Source organism: Ctenocephalides felis, unplaced genomic scaffold (genome assembly GCF_003426905.1).
Source record: "Ctenocephalides felis isolate EL2017-DRISC unplaced genomic scaffold, ASM342690v1 CF-g0.4_SCAFFOLD_01492, whole genome shotgun sequence".
In the NCBI taxonomy this organism is placed as follows: Eukaryota; Metazoa; Arthropoda; class Insecta; order Siphonaptera; family Pulicidae; genus Ctenocephalides; species Ctenocephalides felis.
In genome coordinates, this window is record NW_020537646.1 from 921852 (window position 1) to 937875 (window position 16024).

Here is a 16024-nt window from a genome sequence, read left to right on the forward strand (position 1 = left end):
ATTTCTTGTAAATCTTATGAACTGTTTGAAACAATTTTTTATACATCCTATGATTTTCAATTAAATTAATATATTAATATTGTTAAGATAATAAAAGTGCCACATGTTCTGGCAAAGTATAGATACCATTCTATTTGTAACTTAATTATTTATATATTTAAACTTTGAATGTATATGATCAAACAAATAAGCTTAATTTTTTAAGATAATTAAAAAACAAATGTATAGATAATTTTGGTTATACATTTTTATTTTTCTTGTTAGACTAACTAAAAGATCCATAATTAATTTATATTATAATAGCTATTGATTGGGAAATATTTTTATGAAAACAAATGTATTCAAATTGCTAGTTTAATAGTTAAGTGCATCTTTAAAGAATGTATATTATAGTAATGATATTAATATGTAAATACATGTATATTGAATGATAGTCATTTTACAATTGCACAGTTAGTGCAATCGACTGTGATATAATAATAAGAAATTGTTATCTGTAACTATTATATATAGTTTATAAAAATTATATATTACTTTTAAAGTTATATATTATGAAGTTATATTAGTTGTTAATTATATTAGTAATATTTTAAAATAATATAAATAAATGTATAAAAATTTAATTTAATTCTTTTATTTTAAAAGTATATGTGCATTTTAATGAACTTTTCAGGTTGCTTTTGGCAAACAATATTAATAGCCGTAAACAAATATTATTTTGACTCAATTTTAAACATATAATTACAATCATGGATTGTGACATCCATTTTATTGATTTTTTTAAATTCTATTCTATTCTATTCTAAAAAACATCTATTTTTCGTTTTACTATATTTAATATTCATAATAATTACCACCATCATTTTAGAAGACGGCCCTGCGCAATACTAGTGCCATTTCATTTTCGGATTTGTGACTGTTACCCTGGTAGTATGGATCGATTTCAGTACAAAAATGTTCGGCAAAAATTAATTTTCATACAAAATCGATTTATCCTGCCAGGGGAACAGTCACAATTTTGAATTTGACATCGCGCTAATATAGCACAGGGCCGTCAGCTGAAATGTTAGGGGTAAATATTTTGAATATTGATTTAAATTAAAAATGCAGTTTATTATTTTGATATATTTTAATAAGTTTTTGCGTTGGATATACTATTTTAGCATTAATATTATTGCGTAAACATTGCAAAAAATAAAAATATATAAAAACTGTCCAATAATTTGCAATTGCAATGTTTGTGACCTGTGTTTGGATTTTTTGTCGACGTTTTCTTAGAAACTACTGTACCGGTTATAATATTTTTTACAATCAACAGAAATGTCCGCGTTTTGGCCAGAAACTTTGAACAGATTTTCAAAGATTGCCCGTGCCATTTTCTTGTAATTAGTTAGACAATACAAAACAAAATTTATTTCGCTATTAGTTAGTCATAGTATAATCTTTTAAAAAAATACATATATCCGTAATAATATAATAAGTGCAATTATCCCAATAATTCCGACTTTTTAAAATAATTTACATATTTGTTTAAAATATTTAAAGTTGTTTAAAATACGGTCCTGATTTCTTGGTAAATTCGTCCTGCTTTTTGATTGGTTGGCTCCATTTTGAATAATATGAATACATTCAATTCTAATATTTTAGGAATATGACATTTCTGCGCGCCTAATACAATTTGACAGCTGTTAAAACATGTGGGACATTTATTGCATGACCGTCGATGTGAATGCATCGCTAAATTAAATTATTAAAGTTTATGTTGCAGTTGTGTGTTTTAATTATTTCTATTCTCGCTTCATTTATAGTGCCAGTTTATAAAAAAAAGGAGAAACATATTAAATATAAGAAAAAATAGAACCGAGTATGTGGTTTAAATGAATATTTTCTATTGATGGTTAATTATTTAGGAAAATACCGTTTCAAAGATGATCATGTTGCACAAGTACTGCACAGGATTCTAATATTTAAGGAAGAAATAGCATATATTTATTGAAAATATTATTGATGTATTGATGTGAAGCAAAAATCTTGAAATCATTCTCAATTTCAAAATGATTCGAATATAGTATTTAAATTAAGAGATGATCCTAGGAGAGATAGCTATCTTGACAGCGAATGACAAAAAATTTTAATGTCAAGTATTCTCTGTAAGTATTATAATTGATTGAATATTATCACCGATTTAGTTAAATCAAGACGAAGATCTATCATAGCTATATAGGAAAAAATAGCATAAAATGTTCCTGTGTATGTATTTGGCAGAGCAATATTTCCTTTAAAACTAGGCAATCATAGGTACATCAAAATTCTAAATATATTATTTTATTTGATTTATATACTTCTTTAAAATTCTAGGACAAGCAGCTTATCACGATGTTGACAGTGTAAGTATATCCAGTAGGATTTGTTTTTGCTTCTTCGAGTATTTATAGTAGTCTTCATGAAAAAAATGCTTATACTTGCTAAATTGGTAATGATGATTAGTGACAAAATACATGTAGGTATAATAAAATACAACTACATAGCATGAATGTAGCAATGAACTTAAGATTTTGTAATGATGTTTTAGATATCAAATACATCTCAAATATCTATCAATTGTAGGAAGCACATAAAACTTCTATCAGCAAGATTTCAAAGCAGCCGCTCCATGAAGTTTGGCTAATGGTGCTGGCTTTTTCGAATTATCAAATTAATTATGTAGATTAAACCTAATACAAAGCATGGTAAGAGTTCACCAAAATACCAAAATTACAATTAAAGCAAATTTGAAGTAAGTTTCAATGCACAAATTTTTTAATTCATGAATTAATAACTTATATATGAACCGATTAACTTCAATAGACACCAGCTATAGAAAAATATGTAATCAATTTCATAATTATTTCTTCATAAATGTAAAGGCATGAATTATTATGTATAGCAGATGGTTATAGTTTAATTTGTGCATTGTTAATTAATTATTCTCAGAGGTAAAATAGCTTTATTATGATATAATTACAATTAAATAAATTTGTTTGATAGAAAACAAATTTTAATAATAATAATGCTATGCAAATATTCCTAGTCATTTTGTCATCCCGATATAATACTTGTTCATATCTAATGATTTGAAAAAATTTGTCAACATCTCTTGCAGTAGCAAACAAAGAATGAATAAGGAATATGAAATGCCTGAATATGATAAAATATAATGATTTAAAAAAAGCTGCCTTTGAAGCATTCAATGTTGAATATTATTTACTGAAGCTTCTTAAGGGAAATTTACCTAATTGTTAATTCATTAATGATATCCTTCTAATTATCTGTATTGTATTAGTTTTTACTGTAAAACCAATTCAATAAAAATTAGAAATGTACTTATATAGTTTTGTTAGAATATAAATTTCGATGGAGAAAAAGTTGAATGCAAGTTTTCAATAATTGTAAGTGAAATGTTAAAATGGAATAAAATTTCAAATCTTAGAAATATATTTATATTATATTTTCTTATGCAAAAATGTTACCTATGTATAACTTTCAAATTATTAAACAAACTATATTGGAAAATGTATACATTTATTTCAATAACTCATTTTCAAGTATGCCTGTATGTTTCAGTTGAAGTAAATGATTATAAGTGTACAATTGTATCCAAGAATCCCATATGATTTGAAAACCAAGATGTAAAAGAGCAAGTTGTATAATTTTGTGATTTACATATAAGTTTTTAATTAGATTTATATGCACAGCTCTAATTTTCAAGTGTGTAGGTTCAAATTTTAAATTGCCGCCAAATGCTGCCTTGTGGGGCATGGGCTCCAGGTTGGACAACATAAGAAACACAATAATTAAAGTGAATGACACGTGAATCGCAAGAACTGTCATAGAAATGTCAAATACTGTCATTTCGTTGCACTGCCAAAATCGTGTCCAAAAGTCTCAATAAAAATAGTTTATTCTCGTAACATTTTCAATTTCCTGGTGTGCTGAACGATATTTGTTATTAAAAGAAACTACATATAAATATATCAATCACAAGAATGTTTTTAAGCTTCGTATTAATTGTATAAATAACTTTGATACTTTGCACCGGGGTTTTCCTAGAAATTATGACAAATTTTCTGGTGACATATTAATCGTATTATTCTGTGATATTTTTTGCCAATGTCTTTTTGATCATCTTTCAAACTTAATTAGTTTAATAATGTGCTAAGCATGTCTGATCCTGATAATGATAAATCTCTAAATGATAATCAAGAATATAGTGATAAAAATGTTCTTTTATCATACTCGATACCCGGCGTAAAAACTGAAGAGAATTTCTCTTCTTTGCGAAATTTTTTAAATGATGCTCAGAAAACGAGCATTGTTCGACAAGGTTCCATTGGAAAAAAATCGGGAAGTGAGGCTACTTATGAAACAGATTTAAAATCAATGTCATTAGCAAGTATGTATGACAATGGGAGTCACTTATCCAATGATATGGACACTGTAAGGTAATTAAGAAGCATATTTACATTTGTTATTCCATATTTATTCATTATCTGCTAAAATATTATTTTTTTACCACTATTATTTATTTTATAACTGCTCTATACTGCAATGAAAGTACAAATTTCTCCTGCAAAATATATTAATATGATGGACAAAAATTAATAAACTATGAACTTTTAATCATCAGCTTAATCTTATTAATGTATATGAACTGATTTACAAAGCATTGTAATTATTTTATACACAAAGATCATTACTTTACAACTTCAATGATAAAATTCTTTTTTTTTTAATATCAAATACACATTTAAATTTTGAATTAATAACTATGTTTATAAATTTTAGAGATGCCAACATTTCGCCAGAACAGAGACGAAGTAGTACTTTGCTATCTGAAGCTATTGAGATGGACACCACAGATGCACAAAAGTATATTAATCAATTACGATAAGCTGTGATAATAACACATTATTACATTTATTAATGGTTTTAGTTCTACTCCTGATCCGTTTCCTGGTGACAATATCAATCCTTCATTATATTTCAATGATGGCATCAGATCAATAGATTTTGTATTAGTTTGGATTGATACTGAAGCTAAAAATAAAAATAGTAGATCAAAGAAAGAAGATACACCATCAAAACTAAAAGATAGAATAAAAGATGCCAAAACTAAAAGGGAAGTTTTTGAAACAAATCTTATGAAAGAGGGATTGGAGCTCGAGAGGGAAACTGTTGGAAATAATGAATTTCATTTTATAAAAGTATTTTACTGCATTTTTTATTATATTATTTTAATTTTCATAAATGTATAATCATTTTGAATTATGTTCATAGATTCACACACCATTAGAAGTATTGAGAAGATATAGTGAAATTTTGAAACTACGGATGCCTATGAGAGATGTAAGTACTTAATTATATATGAATCTTAAATATTCACTTATAAAATATGAAAACAAAAATATGATCGCTCCAGAACATAGCATAAAATGCTATATTCTGATATATAAATGGTAATATTTGCATTTAAACAAATGATTAACTGATTATATAAATATTAGAGATCAACATTTCAATTCATAACAATATTAAACATAACAATTGCTTATACATGAAATTATATCACATCTCACACAAAATACGCTGAATTAATTTTTATGATGTCATTTTGTTCCAGTTCACAACTTTAATGTTTTCTATATTGTGTTCATTAGAATAGTTACAATATTTTTATTTTTATAGAACCTGCTACTTAGATGTTTAATTTTTTAATATTTCTACAATTTTGTTGATAAAGAAAATATATTTCTGCTAGTTGAATGTCAAGTATTTAAAAAGAATGCTCCTCACACCCTTTTCATTAAAACTGGCATTTGAACTGTCTTGTTATGTTATTTAAAATTGTACTAGTGGCGCATTATGCAATTTAACAATTCTTATTATTTTGGAGACATTTATTTGGTTATAATAATTTTCATATAACACAGTCTTTTTCGGTGGCGCAGAAGGGTAACCGCTCCAGTGCAATACTAAATGCTACACAGTATCTAAGTGAAAAGGTACTATTGTGGCTGAATGAGTTTACTTACATGGGATAAATAATATTTGTTGTGGAAATCTATTTTTATTCTCACACAAACACATATTATAATAATATAATACTTATCAAAATTATTTTTATTTTAAATAATTCACACAATTGGTTTTATTTTACTGAATTATAATAAAAAAGTTGTTACTTTATTTCTAGAAGTTTTCTAAATATTTTATTATTATTCTTATATTATATTCTTATATTTTTTTTTTAAGGTTGTAGATAAATTTTGTTATTTTGCATTATAAGCTGAATATTTTATTTATTTTATTTATAATGTAAATTATTACAATTTAACTTAATCATTCTTTACTTAACTTTTACTTATTTTTTGTATTAGCATGATTTTTTGTTGTTGCCGGAAGTATTTTATTGTTAATATGATTATGTGAGTTTAAAATAACTAACAAACTGCAAATTGCTTGTGAAATGATTTTAATTAACAATGGGGAACTGCTTATGTGTATACTACTCTATTAATGTATTCTATTATTGCATAAATTTGGTGTTTACTGAAATATTAATTCTAAAATTTCTTTCACTCTGAATATGAATCTGAATGACCCATTATTTCTCTCTAATAATACTGAAATAACTGTGTGGTTTTAACTAATGGACGCATGAATCAATTAGGTATAATTCCATATTAAAACTGGAAAATATTAAAACAGTGTTACCTAATTCACAAAAATAAATTATAAGTTTTCACCATTGGCTAAAAAATATTTGTTAATATCTTATGATTTTATATACCATATATTTTCAATATTATGATTAATACTTGTTTTATTTTTATGTGTATGTTTTTGTATATCTATATAATTTATTAAATCTTGTTGATTTAATTCTCATAATTTTTTATCTATATTTTAGATACCTGGTCTAAAACAAGTGAAGTCTAAAACGACCTCAATGTACGATAGATTTTTCTCACGGTTCTTTGTCGATGAGAAAAAGTTTCCTAAAAAATCACACAGATTCACTGCTGTTTATTCAAGAGATAAAGAATACTTGTAAGTTTATTTAATATTCTCTTATAATTAATTTATTTATAATTTTCAATATTTCAGATTTGATTTAGATCAAGAAGACTTTTTTTCTGCAGGTATTCGTTCTAGAATAGTTAAGTTTATATTAGACCGCAAAAGGTTTTCCAGAGATGATACAGATGATTTTGCATTTGGAATTGATAGACTGATTTCTGGTGGTGTATATCAAGCTGCTTATCCCATCCACGATGTAAGTATTTTTTTTTTCAAATTACAAGTACATATGTAAAATGAATTATATCAAGTAGGGAAATAGATCCTTTTTATAATCTCATTATATATAAATTATAATGGTTTATTTTTGTTGATTTCTGCAGGGGGATCTCCACACAAAGGGCTCTGTAAGAAATCTTTTACTTACTGAATGGGCTTCGGTGTGCAAATCTTTTCATTATCAACCACTAGATCATGTCAAAGATTATTTTGGAGTTAAAATAGGTAAGCAATATTTTACTATCATATATTTTAGTTTAATTGAAAAGGTTTAATTGTGCCCTTAATAGTTTTGTTATACAAATTCAATATTTAATAGGTTTATATTTTGCTTGGTTGGGTTTTTACACTCACATGCTTATACCTGCTTCTATTGTTGGACTCATTTGTTTTGCGTACTCATGGCTGAGTGTAGAGAATAATCCTGTTAGGTAAATAAATTATTGCATTTGAATAATATAATTATAAGACTATAGCCGAGATTATTAGCTTTAATAATTTTTATTATTATAATATATTATTTTAGTCGTGATATTTGTGAGAATCGCGGTGACATTGATATGTGTCCTCTGTGTGATCATTGGTGCGGATATTGGAAATTGAATGAAACATGTTTCCATGCAAAAGTCACAATTTTATTTGATAATCCTACAACTGTATTTTTTGCCATATTTATGTCTTTCTGGGGTAAGTTGTTTTACAAAATGATAAATGGTATTACTTCCTATGATAATTAAATTTATTTTTATGCAGCAACACTCTTTTTGGAGCTGTGGAAAAGGTATTCTGCTGAAATTACTCACAGGTGGGATCTAACAGGTTTTGATATTCAGGAAGAACATCCGCGTCCACAATATTTAGCTCGTTTAGCTCATGTAGAACGCAAGATGATAAATATCGTAACAAATACTCTGGAACCTCATGTGCCTTTTTGGAGAGTCAAATTACCTGCAACAATATTAAGTTTTTCTGTAGTTTTGTTATTGGTAAGACAATATGTTTATGGTTTGTAATATAATGATGTAATAATTTATTAATAATATATGTAATTCAGGTTGCCTTAGCTGTAGTTGCTGTTCTTGCTTTAGTTTTATATAGAATGAGTGTGTTAGCGGCATTGAGTGTTTATGGGGACAATGTTATCACTAGTTATGCATTATTATTCACAACGGCCACAGCAGCCTCTATTAATTTATGTTTAATTGTTTTGTTTAATATGGTAAGTAATTTTTATTATTTTTATTGATTTTTAACACACTTTTTCATCATGCAAATATTTTAGCTTTATTCATGGCTAGCAGAATATATGACTGAAGTAGAATTGTTAAGGACACAGACTGAATTTGACGATTCCTTAACATTAAAAATATATTTGCTACAATTTGTTAACTACTATGCTTCTATATTTTACATTGCATTCTTCAAAGGAAAATTTGTGGGTTACCCTGGAAATTACAATAGGCTATTTAAATATAGACAAGAAGAGGTACCTTATTTTATTGAAATTAATTACCAATTAATTATATATTATATTTCAAGTAAATCCTTAATTTTTACTATTTTTCCTCTTTAGTGTGGATTGGGTGGCTGCTTAATGGAATTATGTATACAACTTTCTATAATTATGGTTGGAAAGCAAGCAATGAATACAGTTCTTGAAATGCTAATGCCACTTGTTTATAAATGGTGGAATATATTGAAAGTTATTGGAAGAAAAGGATCAACTAAGAATGTCCGAGGATCAGCAGTGCGATGGGTAAAAGATTTCAAACTTGTAGAATGGGGTTCACGTGGATTGTTCCCTGAATATTTGGAAATGGGTAAATACTATTAATAAAGGAAATATCTCTAATACTAGTTGTATTATAATACAATTTTATATTTTCAGTTCTACAATATGGTTTTGTGACTATCTTCGTATCCGCGTTTCCCTTAGCACCTTTATTTGCCTTGTTAAATAATATACTAGAAATGAGGCTAGATGCCAAGAAACTTCTAACGTTTTATAGAAGGCCAGTCACACAACGAGTGAGGGATATTGGTGTTTGGTTTAGAATATTAGATAGCATAGGAAAATTATCAGTAATAACAAATGTAAGTATGGTGCTTGTATAAATTATTATTTACTCAATGATATTTTAGTTTATATATATTATATTTTTAGGGATTCATTATTGCTTTTACAAGCAATTTTATACCAAAGCTTGTGTACTCTTTAACCAAATCACCTAATAGATCATTGGAAGGCTTCTTGGATTTTTCATTAGCTAAATTTAATACAAGTGAATTTCAATATCGAAGACCTGAAAATATCACCGAATGTCGGTAAGTAAATGTAATTCTGAAAATATAGCGCACAAATGTTCTCTTTAATGTATTACAAAACTACTTACATTTATCCAAGTGTAATACTCAGTTCTTTTACTTGTCTTAGCTACCCAGACTATCGTGAGCCCCCAGATTCTCCGAATCGCTATGAACTCTCATTAGACTATTGGCACATTCTTGCGGCGCGGCTAGCATTTGTCGTCGTATTTGAGAATGTAGTTGCAGTAGTGATGATATTTGTACGATGGGTGATACCAGATATGCCTCAACATTTAAGGGATCAAATTCGACGAGAAGCTTACATCACTAATGAGATAATCATTAAACAGGAAGCGACTAGAGCACGAGGAAAAGGTGGGTATAGTTTTACAAATCAATAAAAATATGAACAATCCTATAAACAATCAATTATTACTAAAAGTCGTTACTAATTTCTTTTTCAGACTGTCAAATGCTGGATAATGTAGTATCTCAGCAGTGGGCTACTTTATTGGACAGGACTCTATCTGGGTCTCAACTTGACTTAGAAATTTCTCGACGACAAACTTTCCAAAACACAGGACAAAGTAATGGATCTATAAATGACAACATGAGGATGAGCGGTGAGCAAACTCAAAGTCCATCTACTTCAGTTTATGAGCATGTTACAGAAGTCTAAATTAAAATCTACTGCCTTTATTAACAATATGGCAAATCTTTAAGCCTTCTTCTTGTACAAAAGTAGCAATCATTTCACATGAGAATAGAATGATTTGATCATAATTAATAAACAAATAATACATTGAATATATTTTTCACCAGAAAGATTTTCACTAGCATATATTTATATATAAAATTAAACAAAAATAAATTCTAGGTATAATCAATGCTTAATTATTTAATCCGTCCTACTTTGTGAAATGATTGAATGCTGCGCACAACTAACATAAATATTAGTTTAAAGAAAATCTATGATTTACAAATTGAAGCACTGCAAATATTTTAATCCTTAAAATGTATATAAAACAATTATTTTTATCATATTGACATAACAATTTAATATTATATTTATAAAATAAATCTAATTACTCTACTTCTTTGCCTATAGCGAAGCAAATGTTACTCTTAATCATGCTTTAACAATATTTCTGTTTATGTGCAAAGAATCAATGCATTTGCTTCCATTTGTTATATGCATTCAAAAATATACATATATTTAATGCAATCAAATTCTAATGAATTAAAAATTTTTCATTTATTTTTTGCACATAAATATGTTTACATTTATATCCAAATGAAATATTTAATTGGTGTTGGACATCTATTTACATCTTTATTTCCTTATTTTTATGTTTATTGATTATTATTAAAAAATCTATCAATCAGATGTAAATATAATTAACTGGACAAACTAGTTTTTTTATAAAGCTAATTTTGATGGCTGTAAATTAGTTTTAAAATTTATTAAATAGTTAATATATATTTTAATTGATTGTGACAAAATAGATATTATCTATAGCAAATTAAAGTGTGACCCCTTATGAAATTATTAGTTATAGTATATTTATATTACTCTATATATTATATAATAATGTTGTGATTTATTATCATTAATAGTGTTTGCTTAAAATTTTGCAAAAAATGTAAAAGAATCTCGCGAAAATTATTCTCATGTATACGCGAACGCTTTTATCTGCCTTTTAAAAAGGAAGACCATCTATAAATTACGTGATTTTTGATTTTTGATTTTTGATTATTCCAATCCTGTACAAATCTCAATAAAATATTCGGTTTTCTTTCCTATGACACATCTAAGAGCAAAAATAACATAACTTTGTATGTCTCAATTTTTCCAAATTTGTTGTGATTTTTCGTAATTAATGGATGATCTCTCATAATTAAGCTATTTTGCACACATAATCATCACATTTTATAGTATTAATATACATTTACTCGATTCCGCTTTTTTAAATATTGACTAATGATATAGCTTTCTATGATGAAAACTGCCTTGCTATTTATGATATATATTTAATAAATATTTGTGATTATTATTAATGTTCCTTGAATGTCATATGGCTTTACAAAATATTATTTACAAACATCAGGATGCTTAGACGTGCCAAAATAAATCAATAATTAATAACGTGTTAGTGCTGATGTATGTATATGAGACTTCACTATTATAAAAGTAAATATTTTAACAAATCAAATCGTTCATATCAATCAATGAAAATCACTTTTATAATGCTTTTTTTTAAACAATGTTTTTTTTCAAAACTCTGTGTAGTCAATAGTTGTAGTATAATTTTTAAATACCCATTGTTATTAGACAAACAGAAATTATAATCTATATTATATCTTTAATCTAATTCTGTTGCAAGGTATTATATAAAATAACTTATCAGACCAAATAGTTTATCAAGTACTATATAAACAAAAAACTATATAAAATAATATAAAGGACATAATTATATATATAATTTTTTTCTCAAATCAGTATAAAGGTCATGCCATGTGTCAAATGGTTTTCTACCAAGATTTATATTATATCACAAATATATTTAATGAAAAATATAAAATAATTATATATTACTAATGTATCTTTCTAAAAATATTTTTCTTTCATATAATTTTTTATATCTTTCACGTTTATTAGGTATCTGCAGAATTTTCAAATTTGAATATTGACTTGAAATATATGAAAATATATAGTTTTGCTTTACTGATAAAAGTTACATTTATAAAATATTTAGTGATCATTTTTTATATATTTTTTAATATTATAATTGTTAAATTGTATATTTTGTTCAAAGCAACCGAAGTGGTTATTAATGATAAATATAATTTTATTTAAAATATTACCTTCCGGCTGTGGTTTCTAACTAAGTTTAAACTCTTCGTCTAAATTTTAAAAAGTCACACTAAATTTTGAAGATAGAAATTCTAATTTTATATTACTAACATGCACAATGTTAACGATAGCACTGCATGGATTCTAAATTTTGGAACAAGGTATACATTTGTAAAAGTAAACACCATTCTTAGAATTTGTATAATAATTTATACATTTATTTCAGATATTGAAGAAGAGTTTTAATTTCTTGCCTTTATTATATTTATGTAAACGATTATACCAAAGCAGCTGCAATTTTATGATGATTGATACAATGTTGGGGATCTAATTCTATACCAGATACATAAAAAAACATACATATTTTTTTATTTATATAATCTGACTATGATTTTTATGTTTTTACTTATTGATATTAATGTTTTTGTTTAATAATTGTACTTATACTTTTATAATTAATTAAACAAATGTGTTTAATAAAACAATGTTTGTTTTACTTTCTCAACATCTAGTAAACTTGCATAATTCGCTGCCTACATTTTAAGAACGTTTATTTAATGAAAGTGATAAATCCAAGGTATTTTGTGTGGTTTGAGAAACATTTTTAAAGTTATGTACCGCAATATTCTTCTCCAGCATTGCATGCTAATATAAGTAATATGGAAAACCGATATGTGCACTTTTTGAATGTACGAAGAATGCCGTTATGAGTTTTATAAGATACTAGCAACCCCGACGAACTCCGTTTCGCCACCAGATGGTTTAGTGAGAAAGATGAAGAAATTTTTTGTTTGTTTTATATTTGAAAAGGAAAAAAATGATTTTATTGCACAACAGTAATGAATTTATTTCGATTACAAAAATGAAGTGTTTTTTAGTTGAACTTCTCTAAGTAAATGAAAGTGAATTTGCAAATAATCCGTTTCATTGAAGTGCTCTTTGGTAAACCACATTTTTTGTTTTTTGGTCTGATGTTAACACAAACAAAGCGGATGGTTTTTCAACTCGTGAGTAGGCAACGTGTAACCGCCCATGTGAAAAACAATGATTTTCTAAATGGCACGATGCCATTGGCACCACTAATTTTCTTAGCTATAAACCCCGAGGCCTTTCCAACGAATGCAAAATTGTCGGAATCGGTTCGTGCGTTCTGGAGTTAAATCGTCAGAAAGGAAAATTCGGCTTATTTTTATATATATGTAGATAAATGTCTTGGGTATGAAAATCTTTATTTTACGAATAAGAGAACGCATTAGTATTGGGTAAAATAAAAAATTTGTAATAAAATATGATAATTTGAAAATATTAAATACATTTCTCAAAGTAGGTGAAATTTGTCCTCAACCTTATTTAATTTTTATTAAATACCCTTTTCAATAGAATAAATTTCTGAATATAAAAACGTTTTAATTATTTTATTCCAGATGTGCAATGATAAAGAAATTCTTAACGAAATAGCAATCTTATATTTAATCTAAATAGCTGAAATATACATATAATATACATGAAAATCAAAAGGTTTGATCAAAATATGATATACATGAAATAATCAAAAGGTTTGATTATGCTTCCATTAAATTTAAAGCAAGATGGCTGCTCCGTTTGCTCCACCAGGTGGGGCAACCTAACAATAACAAAATGGTCCAAACTTAACAGAAGGTTGGCTTGTCAGTTGCATTGCTCACACCTTGCTGTCAGCGTCGTTGTTATTAATCGTCAGTAATAAATCATGTGCTCATATCAAGTATTGTCTAGAATGTAGTCAGTGCAGTTATGAACTATTTCGTACAAAAATTTATTAATGATAGTGCGGTTTGAATGTGAAAAATCAGACATTTATTTGTGTAATGACCGGAGCAATGGTAAAACTATATTATGAAAAATTGGTACATTCGAAGCAACTTTGTTTGCAGTGTATTGCGTGATTAATGAAGATCAACAGTAAGCAGGTGAATTTTATCATGGGAACTATGGCGCATCGGGTGAGTCCAGATTAATTTAATCACTGCATGTATTTCCATATATTTTGCTATTGCATTTTGATGAATATTTAATTTCTTGTAATAATTTAATATTAAATTATTTAACAGATTTTTATCTCTTATATAAAATAGCTACGAAAGAGAAAGAATGATTTGCATAATTATACCACTTTCATTTTATCAGCACATATTCTTCATCACTATGATTTGCTTATTTTGAAGTAAAACTTCTTTAGACGCGACTCGGGTGTAAATCCGTACAAATGCAACGGAAGTGCGTACGGCAGATAAGATAAGATAAGAGTCGAGTGCAAATGATTCGTCATTCGCTCTCGATGATATCATTTCTATACGAGTCTATATGGAGTTATATCTGGCCGGAGTCATATCTGAGGGGAGTCATATCCAAGAGGAGTCATATCCGGACGGAGTCATATCGGATATGACTCCGTCCGGATATGGCGATCCGATATAACTCCGGCGCATATGACTCGGTCGGATATGACTCCGGTCAGATATAACTCCAGCCGGATATAACTCCCTCCGGATATGACTCCGGCCGGATATAACTCCGTCCGGACATGACTCCGGCCGGATTTGACTCCGGTCGGATTTGACTCCGGTCGGATTTGACTCCGGTCGGATATAACTCCGGTCGGATATAACTCCGGTCGCATATAACCCCGCACGGATATGACTCCGCAGGGATGTACTTCAGTCGGATAAGTATCCGGCCGGATATGACTCCGGCAGGATATGACTCCGGTCGGATATAACTCCTGCCGGATATGACTGCGGTCGGATATAACTCCGGTTGGATATAACTCCGTCCGGATATGACTCCGGCCGGATATGTCTCCGCCCGGATATAACTCGGGCCGGATATGACTCCGGCCGTATATGACTTCCGTCGGATATGACTCCGCCCGGATATAACTCCGGTCGGATATGATTACACTCGGTTATGACTCCGTCTGGATATGTATCCGCCCTGATATAACTCCGGACGGAAAGGTATCCACCCGGATATAACTCCCGTCTTAAGCTGGCATATTCTGGTATATCGAGTGAAAATAATTCAGAGTTCTACGACACCCATCTACAAATTTATTTTGACTCAAAAGGGTTAAGTACATGCTAAAATTTTCACCCTTCCACCACAATGTGCTATTTTGTAATAGCCATTTTAGTAATCCAATCTTTTTTTATTCCACTTGATAATTTATATCGATTCTTTAAAATTTAAATTATAAAACTGTATTTTTGTGACAAAAAGTTTCATTAAAATTGTTTGCTTTGTACATTATAATCATTTGAATCTCGTAACGGTTACCCTAGTTAGGAATATATATAATGATTAATGACTTCATCCAAATGAAATGATGAATCAAATAAAATAAACACAATTTGATAACATATGATCAACGTTCACCTTCTACATTTTGTATTTTTACTGAATTCGCACAGAATTCAATTTGTGGGAATCAGATTGTGGAATATTTACTCAGTAGTGAGTGCATCCCATAGAATGAGTCTCAACGGG

General features: G+C 28.0%; 1 protein-coding gene across 1 annotated transcript; it reads left to right on the forward strand.

Annotated features, from left to right (window-relative positions):
• The first annotated feature begins 4282 nt into the window (after positions 1-4282).
• Positions 4283-12841, forward strand: LOC113369806 (anoctamin-1-like). Its single transcript, XM_026610379.1, has 18 exons — positions 4283-4481; positions 4825-4908; positions 4973-5243; positions 5317-5385; positions 6950-7089; positions 7147-7315; positions 7443-7563; positions 7658-7769; positions 7865-8025; positions 8092-8324; positions 8393-8557; positions 8621-8824; positions 8912-9158; positions 9227-9432; positions 9503-9663; positions 9773-10020; positions 10110-10268; positions 12726-12841. The coding sequence occupies exons 1-18, from the start codon at positions 4420-4422 to the stop codon at positions 12743-12745; spliced, it is 2832 nt and encodes a 943-aa protein (XP_026466164.1). The 5' UTR covers positions 4283-4419; the 3' UTR covers positions 12746-12841.
• Positions 12842-16024: the final 3183 nt, after the last annotated feature.